The sequence below is a fragment of the Bos grunniens genome, chromosome 17 (assembly GCF_055505025.1).
Source record: "Bos grunniens cultivar Pamir isolate PY7600 chromosome 17, Bosgru_T2T1.0, whole genome shotgun sequence".
Classification (NCBI taxonomy): Eukaryota; Metazoa; Chordata; class Mammalia; order Artiodactyla; family Bovidae; genus Bos; species Bos grunniens.
In genome coordinates, this window is record NC_141181.1 from 53481317 (window position 1) to 53497966 (window position 16650).

At 41.8% G+C, this 16650-nt stretch overlaps 2 protein-coding genes across 2 annotated transcripts in view; both read left to right on the plus strand.

The window, feature by feature from the left end:
• The first annotated feature begins 3850 nt into the window (after positions 1-3850).
• VPS33A (VPS33A core subunit of CORVET and HOPS complexes) overlaps positions 3851-16650 on the plus strand; it is a 31432-nt gene continuing 18632 nt past the window's right edge. The window contains exons 1-4 of the mRNA XM_086347551.1: positions 3851-4037; positions 9371-9436; positions 10066-10193; positions 11638-11824. Of these exons, the coding sequence (XP_086203677.1) occupies positions 3936-4037; positions 9371-9436; positions 10066-10193; positions 11638-11824 (483 nt within the window). The 5' untranslated portion in view covers positions 3851-3935. The remainder of the gene's footprint in view (positions 4038-9370; positions 9437-10065; positions 10194-11637; positions 11825-16650) is intronic.
• LOC147355381 (non-selective voltage-gated ion channel VDAC1) lies at positions 5739-7483 on the plus strand. The gene has a single exon (XM_086347561.1). It carries the CDS (start codon positions 5772-5774, stop codon positions 6621-6623), a length of 852 nt encoding a protein of 283 aa, XP_086203687.1. The 5' UTR covers positions 5739-5771; the 3' UTR covers positions 6624-7483.

The window sequence follows — 16650 nt, forward strand, 5'->3', positions numbered from 1 at the left end:
TTAGTGCATCCTTTCTTCATAACAGTGTATAGAGGATTGAAGGGAACCAGGCAAGACCAAAACTTCAAGCCTCATTCAGTTCAGTCGCTCACTTTTGTCCGACTCTGTGACCCCATGGACTACAGCACACCAAGCCTCCCTGTCCATTACCAACTCCCAGAGTTTACTCAAACTCACGTCCGTTGAGTCACTGATGACATCCAACCATCTCATCCTCTGTTGTCCCCTTCTCCTCCAGCCTTCAATCTTTCCCAGCATCAGGGTCTTTTCAAATGAGTCAATTCTTCACATCAGGTGGCCAAAATATTGGAGTTTCAGCTTCAGCATCAGTCCTTCCAATGAATATATTCAGGACTGATTTCCTTTAGGATGGATTGGCTGGATTTCCTTGCAGTCCAAGGGACTCTCAAGAGTCTTCTCCAACACCACAGTTCAAAAGCATCAATTCTTCAGCGCTCAGCTTTCTTTATAGTCTAACTCTCACAACCATATATGACTACTGAAAAAGCAATATCTTTGACTAGACAGATCTTTGTTGGTAATGTCTCTGCTTTTTAATATGCTGTCTAGGTTGTTCATAACTTTTCTTCCAAGGAGCAAGTGTCTTTTAATTTCATGGCTGCAATCACCATCTGCAGTGATTTTCAGATCAGATCAGATCAGTCGCTCAGTCGTGTCTTTCTTCTTCCAAAGAAATCCCAGGGCTGATCTTCAGAATGGACTGGTTGGATCTCCTTGCAGTCCAAGGGACTCTCAAGAGTCTTCTCCAACACCACAGTTCAAAAGCATCAATTCTTCGGCACTCAGCCTTCTTCACAGTCCAACTCTCACATCCATACATGACCACTGGAAAAACCATAGCCTTGACTAGACGGACCTTTGTTGGCAAAGTAATGTCTCTGCTTTTGAATATGCTATCTAGGTTGGTCATAACTTTCCTTCCAAGGAGTAAGCGTCTTTTAATTTCATGGCTGCAATCACCATCTATAGTGATTTTGGAGCCCAGAAAAATAAAGTCTGACACTGTTTCCACTGTTTCCCAATCTACTTCCTATGAAGTGATGGGTTTTAGAGCCCCCCAAAATAAAGTCTGTCACTGTTTCCACTGTTTTCCCATCTATTTGCCATGAAGTGATGGGACCAGATGCCATGATCTTAGTTTTCTGAATGTTGAATTTTAAGCCAACTTTTTCACTCTCCTTTTTCACTTTCATCAAGAGGCTCTTTAGTTCTTCTTCAGTTTCCGCCATAAGGGTGGTGTCATCTGCATATCTGAGGTTATTGGTATTTCTCCTGGCAATCTTGATTCCAGCTTGTGCTTCATCCAGCCCAGCGTTTCTCATGATGTACTCTGCATATAAGTTAAATAAGCAGGGTGACAATATACAACCTTGATGTACTCCTTTCCCAATTTGAAACCAGTCTGTTGTTCCATGTCCAGTTCTAACTGTTGCTTCCTGACCTGCATACAGGTTTCTCAAGAGGCAGGTCAGGTGGTCTGGATATTCCCATCTCTTGGAGAATTTTCCAGTTTGTTGTGATCCACACAGTCAAAGGATTTGGTGTAGTCAATAAAGCAGATGTTTTCTGGAACTCTCTTGCTTTTTTGATGATCCAATGGATGTTAGCAATTTAATCTCTGATTCCTCTGCCTTTTCTAAATTCCGCTTGAACATCTGGAAGTTCCCGGTTCACATACTGTTGAAGCCTGGCTTGGAGAGTTTTGAGCATTACTTTAGTAGCATATGAGATGAGTGCAATTGTGCAGTAGTTTGAACATTCTTTGGCATTGCTTTTCTTTGGGATTGGAATGAAAACTGACCTTTTCCAGTCCTGTGGCCATTGCTGAGTTTTCCAAATTTGCTGGCATATTGAGTGCCGCACTTTCACAGCATCATATTTTAAGATTTGAAATAGCTCAACTGGAATTCCATCACCTCCACTAGCTTTGTTCGTAGTAATGTTCCTAAGGCCCACTTGACTTCTCATTCCAGAATGTCTGGCTCTAGGTGAGTGATCATACCATCATGATCATCTGGGTCATGAAGATCTTTTTTGTATAGTTCTGTGTATTCTTGCCACCTCTTCTTAATATATTCTACTTTTGTTAGATCCATACCATTTCTGTCCTTTATTGTATGTATTGTATGTCCCATCTTTGTATGAAATGTTCCCTTGGTATATCTAATTTTCTTGAAGAGATCTCTGGTCTTTCCCATTCTATTGTTTTCCTCTGTTTCTTTGCACTGATCACTGAGGAAGGCTTTCTTACCTCTCCTTGCTATTTTTTGAAACTCTGCATTCAGATGGGTATATCTTTCCTTTTCTCCTTTGCCTTTCACTTCTCTTCTTTTTACAGCTATTTGTAAGGCCTCCTCAGACAACCATTTTGCCTTTTTGCATTTCCTTTTCTTGGGGATGGTCTTGATCCCTGCCTCCTGTACAATGTCATGAGCCTCCGCCCACAGTTCTTCAGGCACTCTATCAAATCTAATGCCTTGAATCTATTTCTCACTTCCATTGTATAATCGTAAGGGATTTGATTTTGGTCATACCTGAATGGTCTAGTGGTTTCCCCTACTTTCTTCTATTTGTCTGAGTTTGGCAATAAGCCTCTTTCACCAGATCCCAAATAGCCAGTTAAACACTCAAAGTATTGAAAAGCATATATCTTTCTACTAAGCTATTTATTGAGTAATTATTAAATTATGGGCACCCTGCTAAGCCTTTTACATAGATTACACGATGTAGATTACATCCTGTTTCATCTTTGCAACTCACCAGGTAACATGCGAATTTTACCTGAATTTTACTTCGGATACTAGTTATGTGAAATACCATGTCGTATAAATGTCTACTAGGAAGAGCTAAACAGAAAAGTCACTCAAGGTTCCCTCAGCCCTTAGCCATTTTTGTAATTTCAGCCTACAAACTCAAAAGAGCAAAGCACAGGACCTTTAGATTGCTATAATTTAAAAGATTTATTAAAAGATTTAAGACATTGCTATAACTTAAAAATTGGAAGAAAAGTTATGAACAACCTAGACAGCATATTAAAAAGCAGAGACATTACTTTGCCAACAAAGGTCCGTCTAGTCAAAGCTATGGTTTTTCCAGTAGTCATACATGGATGTGAGAGTTGGACTATAAAGAAAGCCCGAGCGCCTAAGAATTGATGTTTTTGAACTGTGGTGTTGGAGAAGACTCTTGAGAGTCCCTTGGACAGCAAGGAAATCCAACTAGTCCATCCTAAAGGATATCAGTCCTGAATATTCACTGGAAGGACCGATGCTGAAGCTGAAACTCCAGTACTTTGGCCACTTGATGCGAAGAATTGACCCATTTAAAAAGCGCCTGATGCTGGGATAGAATGAAGGCTGGAGGAGAAGGGGACGACAGAGGATGAGATGGTTGGATGTCTTCAACGACTCAATGGACATGAGTTTGAGTAAACTCTGGGAGTTGGTGATGGACAGGGAGGCCTGGCGCGCTGCAGTCCATGGGTTTGCAGAGTTGGACACGACTGAGAGACTGAACTGACTCTCTGAAAAGATTTCCATTCAAATATAGCTTCATTATCATTTTACAGAGAGTATACTTGCTGCTAAGAAGAAACCCTCAATTTTTAAACCGGACGTGCAGGATCTAGTCTCTGTCCTTAAACTCAATCAGCACCCAGCTCAGGTGCTCTGGACTGTGGAGTAGTCTGGATGGGGTCTTGGGATGCCTCGGAACCCACGCGGTAGAGGAAAGAGGCGGGCACTAGGACCCGGAGGGAGAGTGGCAGATGCCCTCCCATTCCGGTTTTCCGGGTTTGGCGTGCTGTCAGCGGCCCTGGTCATGTGAACGTGTCGTCACGTGATAGCGTCGGTGGGCCACACGTAGGGGAATGCAGATCTGGTTCGAGTAGGGGGTTAAGGGGGCGGTGGGGCAAGATGGCGGCACACTTGTCCTACGGGCGAGTGAACCTCAATGTGCTGCGCGAGGCAGTGCGTCGCGAGCTGCGCGAGTTCCTGGACAAGTGCGCGGGAAGCAAGGTGAGGGACAGTGCGCGGCGACACCGCCGTCCGGCCTGGCCTCATTCGGTCCCTAACTGCCTGGGCTCCAGGTGTACTAGGTCTCCTAGGGCTTCCAGGGAGGAGAGCCGGCGGGAACGATAAGTCGGGGAGAGGGGCCTTTTGGTGGGGCTTCCATCGCAAAGTACGCGTGGCATCGCTGTTGTTTCGTGGCTGCAGAATAAGCCACCGTGTTGTCTCAGCCCTTCGTGAACCAGCTTGTGTCAGGTGCCCCTCCGGCCCAGAGAGGCGGATCCGGTGCTCTCTGCCCAGTTCCCACCCGAAATATTGGAACTGGGGAGGCGGCCACGCCCAGGAACGTAGCTGCACCAGTGTCCATTCATTACAAAGATCATACGTGTCGTTATAGATCATATTCTCAAAAGAATTAACATGAACTACCAACACCTTGCAATCTGCTGCTCACTTGAATCGTGAGAAGTCGTAACTATCTGAGATTTTTAACGTCAGCTTACTTAAATAGTATTGTTTTTCTTGTTAGATGTTTATTAGCACCCAATTCACAATGGAATCAGAAACCGTAGATCAGGAACTTCATAGGACTTCTTTTAAGTGGTATTACCTCCCTCCTCTCCCTTTAGGATTTATCAGTCTTCTAAGTAACTGGCAATATAACTCTGAAGAGAAGAGGAAAATTGGGGAAATTCAGCAGTCAGTATTAGAAAAAATAGGACCCCAAGAGGTGGGGTGAGTGCTAGCAGCTATGGATAGAAAACAAAAGCAGGCTAAGTCCTAGGCGCCCAGTTCCAGCTCATTAAATAACTCTGAAATCTGAATGAGATCATGGATTGTATCAGTGTCAATACCCTGGTTGTAAAGTCTATTGTATTGTAATTGTCTATAGTTTTGCGAAATGTTTGCATTGGGGGAAACTGGACAAAGCATATTGGGGAGTCTCCCTGTATTGTTTTTTCAACTGAGTATTTATAATTCTACAGATGTCTCAATAAAAATTCAATTTAAAAAAGAAAGAAAAGGAACTGACATTGGAGTTTAGCAGTAGAAATGCTAAGAGGATCCCAGAGCAGTGCTCAGTGAGGTCGTTCAGTCCCAGGCTGGAGACTTGACTTCTTTATGCTGTTTATATTCAAGGTCCTAATATGGCCTTGGACGTTTTTTAAGAATTAATTAATCTATTTATTTTTATTTTTGCTTGTGTTGGGTCTTCGTTGTGCCTGTGAGCTTTCTCTAGTTGCAGAGTTTGGGTCTACTCTCTAGTTTTGGTGTCCGGGCTTCTTCTTGCCGTGGCTTCTCTCCTTGTGGAGCACGGGCTCTCGGTGCACAGGCTCTTTAGTTGCAGCATGCAGGCTCGGTAGTTGTGGCTTGCTGGCTCTAAGGCACGTGAGCTTCAGTAGCAGCACGGGGGCTCATTAGTTGTGGTTCAAGGGCCCTTGAGCATGCAGACTTCAGTAGTTGCAGTACTTGAGCTCAGTGGTTGTGGTGCATGGGCTTAGCTGTTCCAAGGCATATAGAATCTTCCCAGACCAGAGATCAAACCCATGTCCTGTGCATGGCAAGTGGACTTCCATCCACTGTGCCACCAGGGAGTCCTGGACATGTTACTTAAACTTTCTGAGCCTTTAAAATTTTTCTCGGCGCCGCCCCGCCCTCGGCCCCGCCGCTCGCTCCGTTCCTCACGCTGCAGCCTCCGCCGTAGCCGCCGCGGAGCCCACTGCCAACGCTTCTGAGCAGAAGATGGCTGTGCCTCCCACGTATGCTGATCTTGGCAAATCTGCCAGGGATGTCTTCACCAAGGGCTATGGATTTGGCTTAATAAAACTTGATCTGAAAACAAAATCTGAGAATGGACTGGAATTTACGAGCTCAGGTTCAGCCAACACCGAGACCACCAAAGTGACGGGCAGCCTGGAAACCAAGTACAGATGGACTGAATATGGTCTGACGTTTACAGAGAAATGGAACACTGACAACACGCTGGGCACGGAGATTACTGTGGAAGATCAGCTTGCACGTGGCCTGAAGCTGACCTTCGATTCATCCTTCTCACCAAACACTGGGAAAAAAAATGCTAAAATCAAGACAGGGTACAAGCGGGAACATATCAACCTGGGCTGCGATGTGGATTTTGACATAGCTGGTCCTTCCATCCGGGGCGCTCTGGTGCTGGGTTATGAAGGTTGGCTGGCTGGCTACCAGATGAATTTTGAGACTGCAAAGTCTCGAGTGACTCAGAGCAACTTTGCAGTTGGCTACAAGACCGATGAGTTCCAGCTTCACACTAATGTAAATGATGGAACAGAGTTTGGTGGCTCCATTTATCAGAAGGTGAACAAGAAGTTGGAGACCGCTGTTAATCTGGCCTGGACCGCAGGAAACAGCAACACTCGCTTTGGAATAGCAGCCAAGTACCAGATTGACCCTGATGCCTGCTTCTCGGCTAAAGTGAACAACTCCAGCCTGATAGGATTAGGATATACTCAGACCCTAAAGCCAGGTATCAAACTGACACTCTCGGCTCTGCTGGATGGCAAGAACGTCAATGCTGGTGGCCACAAGCTTGGTCTAGGACTGGAGTTTCAAGCATAAATGACTATTGTACAATCGTTTAATTTTAAACTATTTTGCAGCATAGCTACCTTCAGAATTTAGTGTACCTTTTAATGTTGTATGTCTGGGATGCAAGTATTGCTAAATATCATGTTAGACTTCCAGGTTAAAGATGATTCAGCTTTAGAGTGTTACCCTCTCAGAGGTACAGAAGAAACCCAATTTCAAAAAAGGTCCTTTCAGCTGTAGACTTGGTGGGGAGCTTGCTGGCCCCATTAGAGATGTCAGGTTTCTTTTTTACCTAGAAATGGCGGCAAGTGGAAGCTGATAATTTGCAGGCACTTTGTAAATTCCTATTGAGTAACTGAATGAAATTGTAACTTCCTGAGAATTGAACCTTGGTTTCCTCCCCTAATTGATTGAGGAGAGGCTCTTTGTTTGATGGTGTGTACAAACTTATCTGAAAGGGACTTTTTTAGGCAGGGACTTTTTCCACCTCCATCCATCACCTCTTTTACACAAAAAGTAGTCTGCAGGGTGTGGTAGCTGTTTCTTTTGTGCCATTTTGGGGTGGAGAAGTTGTGATGAAGCCAATAATTCAGGACTTAATTCCCTCTCACGTTGTGGTTTTTTTGCCCTTGCACCAGAGTATGAAATAGCTTCTAAGAGCCCCAGCTGCAAGCTGGGAAGAGTCTCTGTGACTGTAATCACATGGTGACAACACTCAGAATCTAAATTGGACTTCTGTTGTATTCTCGCCACTAAAGTTTATTTTTTAGCAGTTTAATGGGTACATTTTAGAGTTCCATTTTGTGTGGAATTAGATTCTCCCCTTCAAATGCTGTAATTAACATCACTTAAAATAAAACTTGAATAAAATATTGAAACCTTAAAAAAAATTTTTTTTTCTCAAAATAAACTTTGTAATACCTATATCAGAGGTTTTAGTTTTTATAATTGAATTGTATGCTACTTATAAAATAGTAGGTTGAACTGTTGCATTTGACAGTTTCCATGTGGTTCAGTCTAATAATAATACCGTGACACAGATACACAGCAAACTACAGTTCCTTGTTTCCTCTAATTGTTCAGTTGCTCAGTCGTGTCCAACTCTTTGCAACCCCATGGACTTTAGCACTCCAGGCTTCCCTGTCCTTCACCATCTTCTGGGGCTTGCTCAAACTCATGTTCATTAAGTCAGTGTTCCCATTCAACCATCTCGTCCTCTGTCGTCCCCTTTTCCTCCTGCCTTCAATCTTTCCCAGCATCAGGGTCTTTTCAGCTCTTCACATCAGATGGCCAAAGTCTTGGAGCTTCAGCTTCAGCATCAGTCCTTCCAATGAATATTCAGGGTTTATTTCCTTTAGGACTGACTGGTTTGATCTCCTTGCAGTCCAAGGGACTCAAGAGTCTTCTTCAGCACCACAGTTCAAAAGCCTCAGTTCTTCAGTGTTCAGCCTTCTTTATAGTCCAATTCTTGCACCTATACGTGACTACTGGAAAAACCATAGCTTTGACTAGCCTGACCTTTGTTGACAAAGTAGTGTCTCTGCTTTTTTAATATGCTGTCTAGTTTGGTCATAGCTTTTCTTCCAAGGAGCAAGTGTCTTTTAATTTCTTGCCTGCAGTGATTTTGGAGCCCAAGAAAATAAAGTCTGTCACTGTTTTCATTGTTTGCCCATGTATTATCCATGAAGTGATGGAACTAGATGCCATGATTTTTGTCTTTTGAATGTTGAGTTTTAAGCCAGCTTTTTCACTCTCTTTCATCTTCATCAAGAGGCTCTTTAGTTCCTCTTTACTTTCTGCCATAAGGGTGGTGTCATCTGCATATTTGAGGTTATTGATATTTCTCCCAGCAATCTTGATTCCACCTAGTGCTACATCCAGTCCGGCATTTCACATGATGTGCTCTGCATATAAGTTAAATAAGCAGGGTGACAATATACAACCTTGACATACTCCTTTCCCAATTTTGAACCAGTCTGTTGTTCCATGTCTGGTTCTAACTGTTGCTTCTTGACCTGTACACAGCTTTCTCAATAGGCAAGTCAGGTGGTCTGGCATTCCCATCTCTTGAAGAATTTTCCAGTTTGTTAGAATCCACACAAAGGCTTTAGCATGGTCAATAAAGCAGAAGTAGATGTTTTTCTGGAATTCTCACTTTTTTTATGATCCAGCAGAAGTTGGCAATGTGATCTCTGGTTCCTCTGCCTTTTCTAAATCCAGCTTAAATATCTGGAAGTTCTTGGTTCACATATTGTTGAAGCCTCCCTTGGAGAATTTTGAGCATTACTTTGCTAGCATGTCAAATGAGTGCAATTGTGCAGTAGTTTGAGCATTCTTTGGCATTGCCTTTCTTTGGGATTGAAATGAAAACTGACCTTTCCCAGTCCTGTGGCCACTGCTGAGTTTTCCATATTTGCTGGCATATTGAGTGCAGCACTTTAACAGCATCCTCTTTTAGGATTTGAAATAGCTTAGCTGGAATTCCATCACCTCCACTAGCTTTGTTCCTAGTGATGCTTCCTAACGCCCACTTGGCTTTGAAGGACAGTGATTAAATCTTAAGTTTCCTAGGACTGCCAGTAACATTACTTGCCTTGATGCTGGGTTTTTTTTTTTTTTTTTTAAGATCCACATGATATAAATGTGACCAGAGCCAGTTACAGTCTGTTTATTCAGACTTTGGGGGCAGTAGTTCTACTATGTATGACTGCCATTTTCTGTTGATATTGTTGAAATTCTTGACATTAACTGTAATGTTCATTTCTCCCCTCTTGTAGGCAATAGTTTGGGATGAGTATCTCACTGGACCCTTTGGCCTGATTGCACAGTATTCACTGTTGAAGGTAAGTGAATTGTTCAGGTTTTGTTCAGGAATTAATAACTCTGTACTTCAGCAATAGTAAATGGCTTGCAGGGCTGTTTGGTCTTTATAAAACAGCTGCTAATGTATGGCTAACATTTTGTGTACAGTGATCCTTTGGTTAATGATTCTGTATTGATCCTGTTTGCTCTCCTTGTTGTCATTTAGTCGCTAAGTCGTGTCTGACTTTTCTGTGACCCTTTAGACTGTAGCCTACCAGGCTCCTCTGTCCATGGGATTTCCCTGGCCAGGATACTGGAATGGGTTGCCATGTCCTTCTTCAGGGGATCTTCCTGATCCAGGGATCAAACCTGCATTTCCTGCATCAGGAGGTGTACTCTTTTACCACTGAGCCACCACAGAAGTCCAGCATTATATGACTGTTACCTGGTATTTTTGATAGTTTATTGCATTAGAGTCATTTACACTCAAAGACTGTCACAGTGACTTCATCCTGAAACCTTATTGTTAATACAGCTGGCTTTGGGAAATCTAAATTTTGAGAACAAAGCATTGATGTGCATTGACTGCAAGTGTTTCTGATGTCTGAGTCTGACTATGATACTTAAAGTTGAGTGATTTTGTTAACCTTTTGTGTATGTGTTTTCTTAGGAACATGAAGTGGAAAAAATGTTTACGCTTAAAGGAAGTCGTTTGCCAGCAGCCGATGTCAAGAATATAATTTTTTTTGTCAGACCCAGGCTAGAATTGATGGATATCATTGCTGAAAATGTGCTCAGGTATTGCAGAACTTATGTTTGTGCCAGTAGGAGTTAATCCTTCTAATGTTTTTAATGTCCTGAGCTTTTCATTGTAACCCCTTCTCTTGCCAGTGCTTTGGATAGTGGTCTTTTGCTTCTTGTTTGTTTGTTCTTATTTATTTATCTGGCCATGCTGTGTCTTAGTTGCAGCACTCGGGACCTTTGATCTTCGTTATGGCATGTGGGGTCTTCAGTTGCAGCATGCAAACTTTTTTTTTTTTTTAAATATTTATTTATTGGCTGTGCTGGGTCTTTGTTGCTGCACATGGGCTTTTTCTAGTTTCAGAGAGTGAGTTCTACTCTCTAGTTGTGATGTGTGGGCTTCTCTTTGCAGTGGCTGCTCTTGTGGAGCACGGACTCAAGGGCATGTGGGCCTCGGGTGCTGCCGCTCATGGGCTCCAGAGTGCAGGCTCTGTAGCTGTGGTGCACGGGCTTAGCTGCTCCATGACACGTGGGATATTCCCAGACTAGGAATTGAACCAGTGTTTCCTGCATTGCCAGGCAGTTCCTTAACCACTGGACCATCAGGGAAGCCCATGCAAACCCTTCGTTGGGATCTAGATTCCTGACCAGGGATCCAACCCGAGCCCCCTGCACTGGGAAAACAGAGTCTTAGACCCTGGATCACCAAAGACACCCCAGCAAGTGGTCTTTTAGAAAAACTAGGACAAACATGGAAAAATACAAAAATGGAAATAGGAAACTTGTGGCATTGTTCAAGCAGTCTGAGAGGGCAGTTATTATAAAACCGCATTCTTTTAGGACAGCTAAAAGTTTGGATATGTATCAGTAGAAAGGAGCCTGGTTTTAAAAATGAACAACAACAACAAAAAAGCCTACTTCTAATGGTTATACTGATGACAAGGTGCTTGCATTTCATAAGCAAAGTAAGAGCTGATTAAAATTTAATATAGCATCCAGTCTAGAGAGGAAGTTCTGCCAGCTCCATCTGCACTCTGTGATATAATCGATTGATTTTAAGATTTTAAAATCTTAAAAGCCATATGGGCTATTTTGAGAAGTTCACTGTCAAGGAGAGGAGAAAGAAGAGTCAATACTGAGCTTTCATTTGAAAAGGAGTCTCTGTGGCTGCATTGGTTTGGTTAAAGAACCATTTGTTTTCAATAAGACACAGATACACCATTTCAGTAAACCTCAGAGCTTTAATGCCCCTGAAAATAGTTAAAGAGAAAGCTAGAAAATGTACATATTGGCTATGCATCAATGCTGGTTTCCTGTCGGGGAAAAAAAAAGAGAGCAAGAAAGTGACTGTAACTGTTTGGGTCTGAAAGTCAATGTCATACATTTATCTCACCAGCATTTATTTAGTGCTTTCTGTGTGCACGGCAATGGGGATAGAGTAAGTGAAATAGTCGAAGACTCTAGGGAGCTCATAAGCTAACAAATGTTCCTTCTTTTGCAGCGAAGACAGACGTGGCCCAGCAAGAGATTTCCACATTTTGTTCGTGCCACGACGTAGCTTATTGTGCGAACAGCGGTTGAAGGATCTGGGTGTTTTGGGATCCTTTATTCATAGGGAGGAGTATAGCCTAGATCTTATTCCTTTTGATGGGGATCTCCTATCCATGGAATCGGAGGGTGCGTTCAAAGTAAGTTTGGCATTTTCTGTTTTAATGTCAGGCTGTGATTTTTGCCCAATTTATGAGCTTGATGGTCATTTTCATCTCAGATGTACAGCAGAATGCTTCAGTATTTTTGCAGATTATATTCTATTATGGGTTATTATATTAGGTATAGTTTCATGTGCTGTACGTATATCCTTGTAGCTTTTTTTTTTTGTACTAGTTGGTATCCGTTAGTCCCATACCCCTAATTTGTCCCTCCCCTCTTCCATGCCCCACTGGTTTCTTGTCTTTTTTTTGGATGGGGGGCTGTGAAGTAGAAAAGAATAGCTTTATTGCTTTGCCAGGCAAAGGGGGCCACAGTGGGCTAATGCCCTCAAAACTGTGTGTCCCCTCCTGGAGGGAGTAGTGAGGAGTTTTATAGCAATGGTCCAAAGAGAGCGTGAGCAGCTTGTGGACACGCTTCTGATTGGTCAGTGGTGAGATGCGTGGAGGTCAGCATCATCAACCTTCTGATTCCAATGGGTCTGGAGTCTGCATGCTTAATGAGCAGCATACAGTTAACTTCTGCCACCTGGTGGGGGTGTCAGTAGCTGGTGTCTGGGCTTACTAAGGCTCAGGTTCTTTGTGTCTCAGCGCAGAAGGGATTCAGTGAGAGGCAAAGGGTTAGGCAAGAAGCAGAGTTATTAACATGGGACACTTGTAAGAGGTGCAGGCCGGCAGGTGGGGGCTCTGCCACCGCTAGTTGGTTTTCTGTCTGTAAGTCTGTTTCTGTTCTGTGTATACATTCATGGTATTGTCTTTGCAGATTTCACATGAGTGGTATCACGTAGTGTTTGTCTTTTTCTGTCTTATTTCGCTAAGCATAATATTCTCTAGGTCCATCCATGTTGCTACAAATGGCACTATTTCATTCTTTTTTAATGGATGAGTAGTATTCCATTGTACACTTGCTAAGTTGCTTCAGTTATATCCAACTCTGTGTGAGCCCATGGACTGTAGGTCTGCAGGCTCCTCTGTCCATGGGATTCTCCAGATGAGAATACTGGAGTGGGTTGCCATGCCCTCCTCCAGGGGATTGAACCCATGTCTCCTGCATTGGCAGGTGGGTTCTTTACCACTAGTGCCATTTGGGAAGCCCAATATTCCATTGTGTGTGTGTGTATACAGTCACATACATTTATATATATACACACACACACACACACCCGCCACCCCCCCCCCATGTCTTCATCATCCATTCATCTGTTAATGAGCACTTGGGTCGCTTCCATGTCTGTTGTAATTAGAACTCTCATGAATGTTGGGGTACATACAGTATCTTTTCAATTAGTGTTTTTATTTTTTCCAGATATATATCCGGGAGTGGGATTGCTATTTCACATGGCAATTCTAGTTTTTTAAGGAACCTTCATACTGTTTTCCATAGTGGCTGCACCAATTTATATTCCCACCAGTAGCGTGGGAGGGTTCCCTTTTCCCTTTGCTCCATACCCCCTCCAGCATTTATTATTTGTAGCCTTTTTAATGATGGCCATTTTCACTGGTGTAAGGTGGTACCTCAATGTAGTTTTGATTTGCATTTTTCTAATAATTAGTGACATTGAGCATCTTTTCATGTACCTACTGCTGCTGCTGCTGCTGCTAAGTCACTTCAGTCATGTCCGACTCTGTGCGACCCCATAGACGGCAGCCCACCAGGCTTCCCCGTCCCTGGGATTCTCCAGGCAAGGACACTGGCCATCAGTATATCTTTTTTGTAGAAATGTCCGTTTATACCATATGCTTATTTTTTTATTGGAGTGTTTATTTTTTCGTTAAGTTGTATGAGCTGTTTGTATATTTTGGAAATTAAGCCCTTGTCCATCGCCTTGTTTGAAAATAACTTCTCCCAGTTCGTATGTTGTCTTCATTTTGTGTATAGTTTCCCTTGCTTTGCAAAAGCTTATAAATTTGATTAGGTCCAATTTGTTTATCTTTGCTTTTATTTCTATTGCCTTGGGAGACTGACCTAAGAAAACATTGGTATGATTTATGTCAGAATGTTTTGCCTACATTCTCTTCTAGGAGTTTTATGGTATCACATCTTATATTTAAGTAAACATGGCACTTTTTAAACAAATTTTCTTGGTTGATTTATATTTTTGGCTGCAGTGGGTCTTTGTTGCTGCGCTAGGGGGCTAGTTGCCACAAGCACGGGCTACTCTCTAGTTGTCTCTTGACTTAGTTTGTGATAGTTTTTGCTATGTGTACGTCTTTCTAAGTATATTCTGTACTCAGATGAGTGCACAAATCATGAGTATAAAGTTTGATGGATTTTCACAAAGTGAAAACACCTGGGACTCTGCTTAAAAAGAAAACAACAACAATGCTACCAGTATTCCAGAATGCCTCCTTTTGCCACTCTAGTGACTCCCCACCCTATGTGTGTCTTCTTAATGTAGTCATGTTTATCTGTGTTTCCTTCTTTGAATTTTGCGTATGTGACAGTGATCCTCCTGGTCTGGAGACTAGAACTTTTGAGAAGCACTGGTGGTGTGCCCAAAGTTATTTGAAACTTTTTCTTCTGTATTATGTTGTTACTGTGATCACCATCTTCAAAGAGTTAACCTGAGGAAGAACTCAGTGGCACCCCTGATGAATTTTATAACCAAGAGAGTTTCTTGGCTCTTTTTTTTAAAGTCATGTTCCCCATTGTTTTGCTTACAACAAACCTCTTCCAGTGGTAGTACAGATTTCTCCACCTGCCCCCCGCCCCCAACCTAATGTTTTATATGAAACATACAGAAGAGTTGAAGCTTGACAGAATGGTACAGTGAACACCTGTATACTCATCACCTAGATTCTGGAATTAACATTTTGCTGTATTAACTTTAAATCACATACCTATAATGATGTACCCTGGTGTAATCAATTCACATCTGTGTAATTAATGTGACTTGGTAGCAGCTGAGGAAAACTTGCCCCAGCATGACAAAACCTGCCCAGAGGAGAGATTTCCTGTTTATTTAACCGCTGGTTTGCAAGAAAGGACAGAATTCTTTTTTGCCAAGAATTTCAAGCCCTTGGCTGTATATGTTCACTGAAGATTCTATTTTAGAAATCAAGGATTTTGCCTGGATAATAAAGCTAAGAATTCTACTTGAATGTTAAATTCAAGTCCGATTTCTAATAGAGGTGAAGTAATTATACTTATTTATTGGATTTTAAACAGTGAGCATAATTAGGTTTTTGGTTTCTTTTTTTTTCGGCATCAGGAGACACATGTGGATCTTTCTGTGCTTTGGGGATATGATTTTGATCGTCTTGAACGTTGTACTGTACAGAATGTGGGAATTAGAGTTCAGTTCAGTTGAATGCTCAGTCACAGGGCTTAAACTGTTTTGGCCTTCACTAGTACATGTAGGAATGAATACATAGAAAATCTGCCTACCTCCTTTTTAAACATTGCAAGATACTCTACTGTATAGGCATGTGGGACTTTGGGGTCAAAAAAACATGTATATTTAAATGTTAATAGGTATTAGCATTTGTCCCCTCCAAAAATGTCCTCATGGCTGAAATACCAGGTGAAATTCCACAAGCACAGAATAGAGGGATATTAGGACAAATAATCACCTACCACCAGTCATATGACAGCAAAAAATTCAAGATAAATGTGTATCCTCAACTTTTAAATCTTTTTTAAGAGATAGAATTATAAAAGGAATATCTTTATAGTAATGCAGCTTTCTAAATTTAAACAATTAATACTACTTTGAGAGATGTTCTCTAATTTTTTTTTTTTTTTAATTTTGTCTTGGCTCTGCTCCGATAGGGAGTTTTAAGTAATTTTTCCATAAAGTATGTCTCTGGACATTCTTGATTTGGCTGTGTCGTATGCGGTGAAATGTTAGCATTGCCAGGCTTGGAAGAGCCACCAGGCATTACTTTCAGTGAAGACCAAGCATCCTCACAGGCTCCTTCCAGGCACAGCCCCCCTTCCTCCCTGGGGCAGAACAGATGAATTCCGCCCTCTCATCCTGAATCCCTCCAGCGTCCCCTCCCTCCTGGCTTTGGAGGCTACAGACATGTCAGGAGGGTCAGTGACAGGTGTCTGGTCCAGTGTTCCATTCTGACTTATGAGTGGATGATGATTATGAAAAGGAAAAATCCAAATGATTTCTAATTGTTATATAATAAAATAATAGAAAAATAAAATAATAAAATTATTGTTAATAAGAGCTATATGTGAATATCACTAGAAAAGCTAATAATTTTATTTATATTTTATTATTATATTAATAATGTTAAATATTAATATTGTAAATAATGACAAAAGCTAACATAAGCACTTGTATGTTTCAGGTCCTGGGATGAAATGTTTTACGTGTGTTTTCCTCATTTAATCCATATACTGTGTTGAATATACTCCTTCTGCAGACAATAAGGCATAGAGAAATTATCTAATTGCCCCAGGGCACCAGCTGGGAAGTGACACAGCTGAGGTTCGGAACAAGACAACCAGAGTCAGGAACCTGTGCTCCTACCAGTGTCAAAACTTCTGGAGTCTCTCCTGTCACTTCCTAGCTGTTCACTTCCTAGCTGTTTTTTTTATTTTTAACTTTTTATTTTGTATTGGAATATAGCCAATTAACAATGTGGTTTTTTCACTTTATTATAATTTTCATAATTTATTGACTTTTTAGGTTTTCTTCCCTTGAGTTGTCACTTTTGTGCCACTTTTGTGTATTATGTTTATTTTTATTTCTATGTTTTATTTTCAATTAGAGAATAATTGCTTTACAATGTTGTGTTGGTTTCTGCCATACAACAACGTGAATCAGCCATAAGGATACGTATGTCCCTCCCTC

Excerpts from the sequence above, each read along its gene's own strand:
- LOC147355381 (XM_086347561.1), top strand. The coding sequence starts at position 5,772 with ATGGCTGTGCCTCCCACGTATGCTGATCTTGGCAAATCTGCCAGGGAT.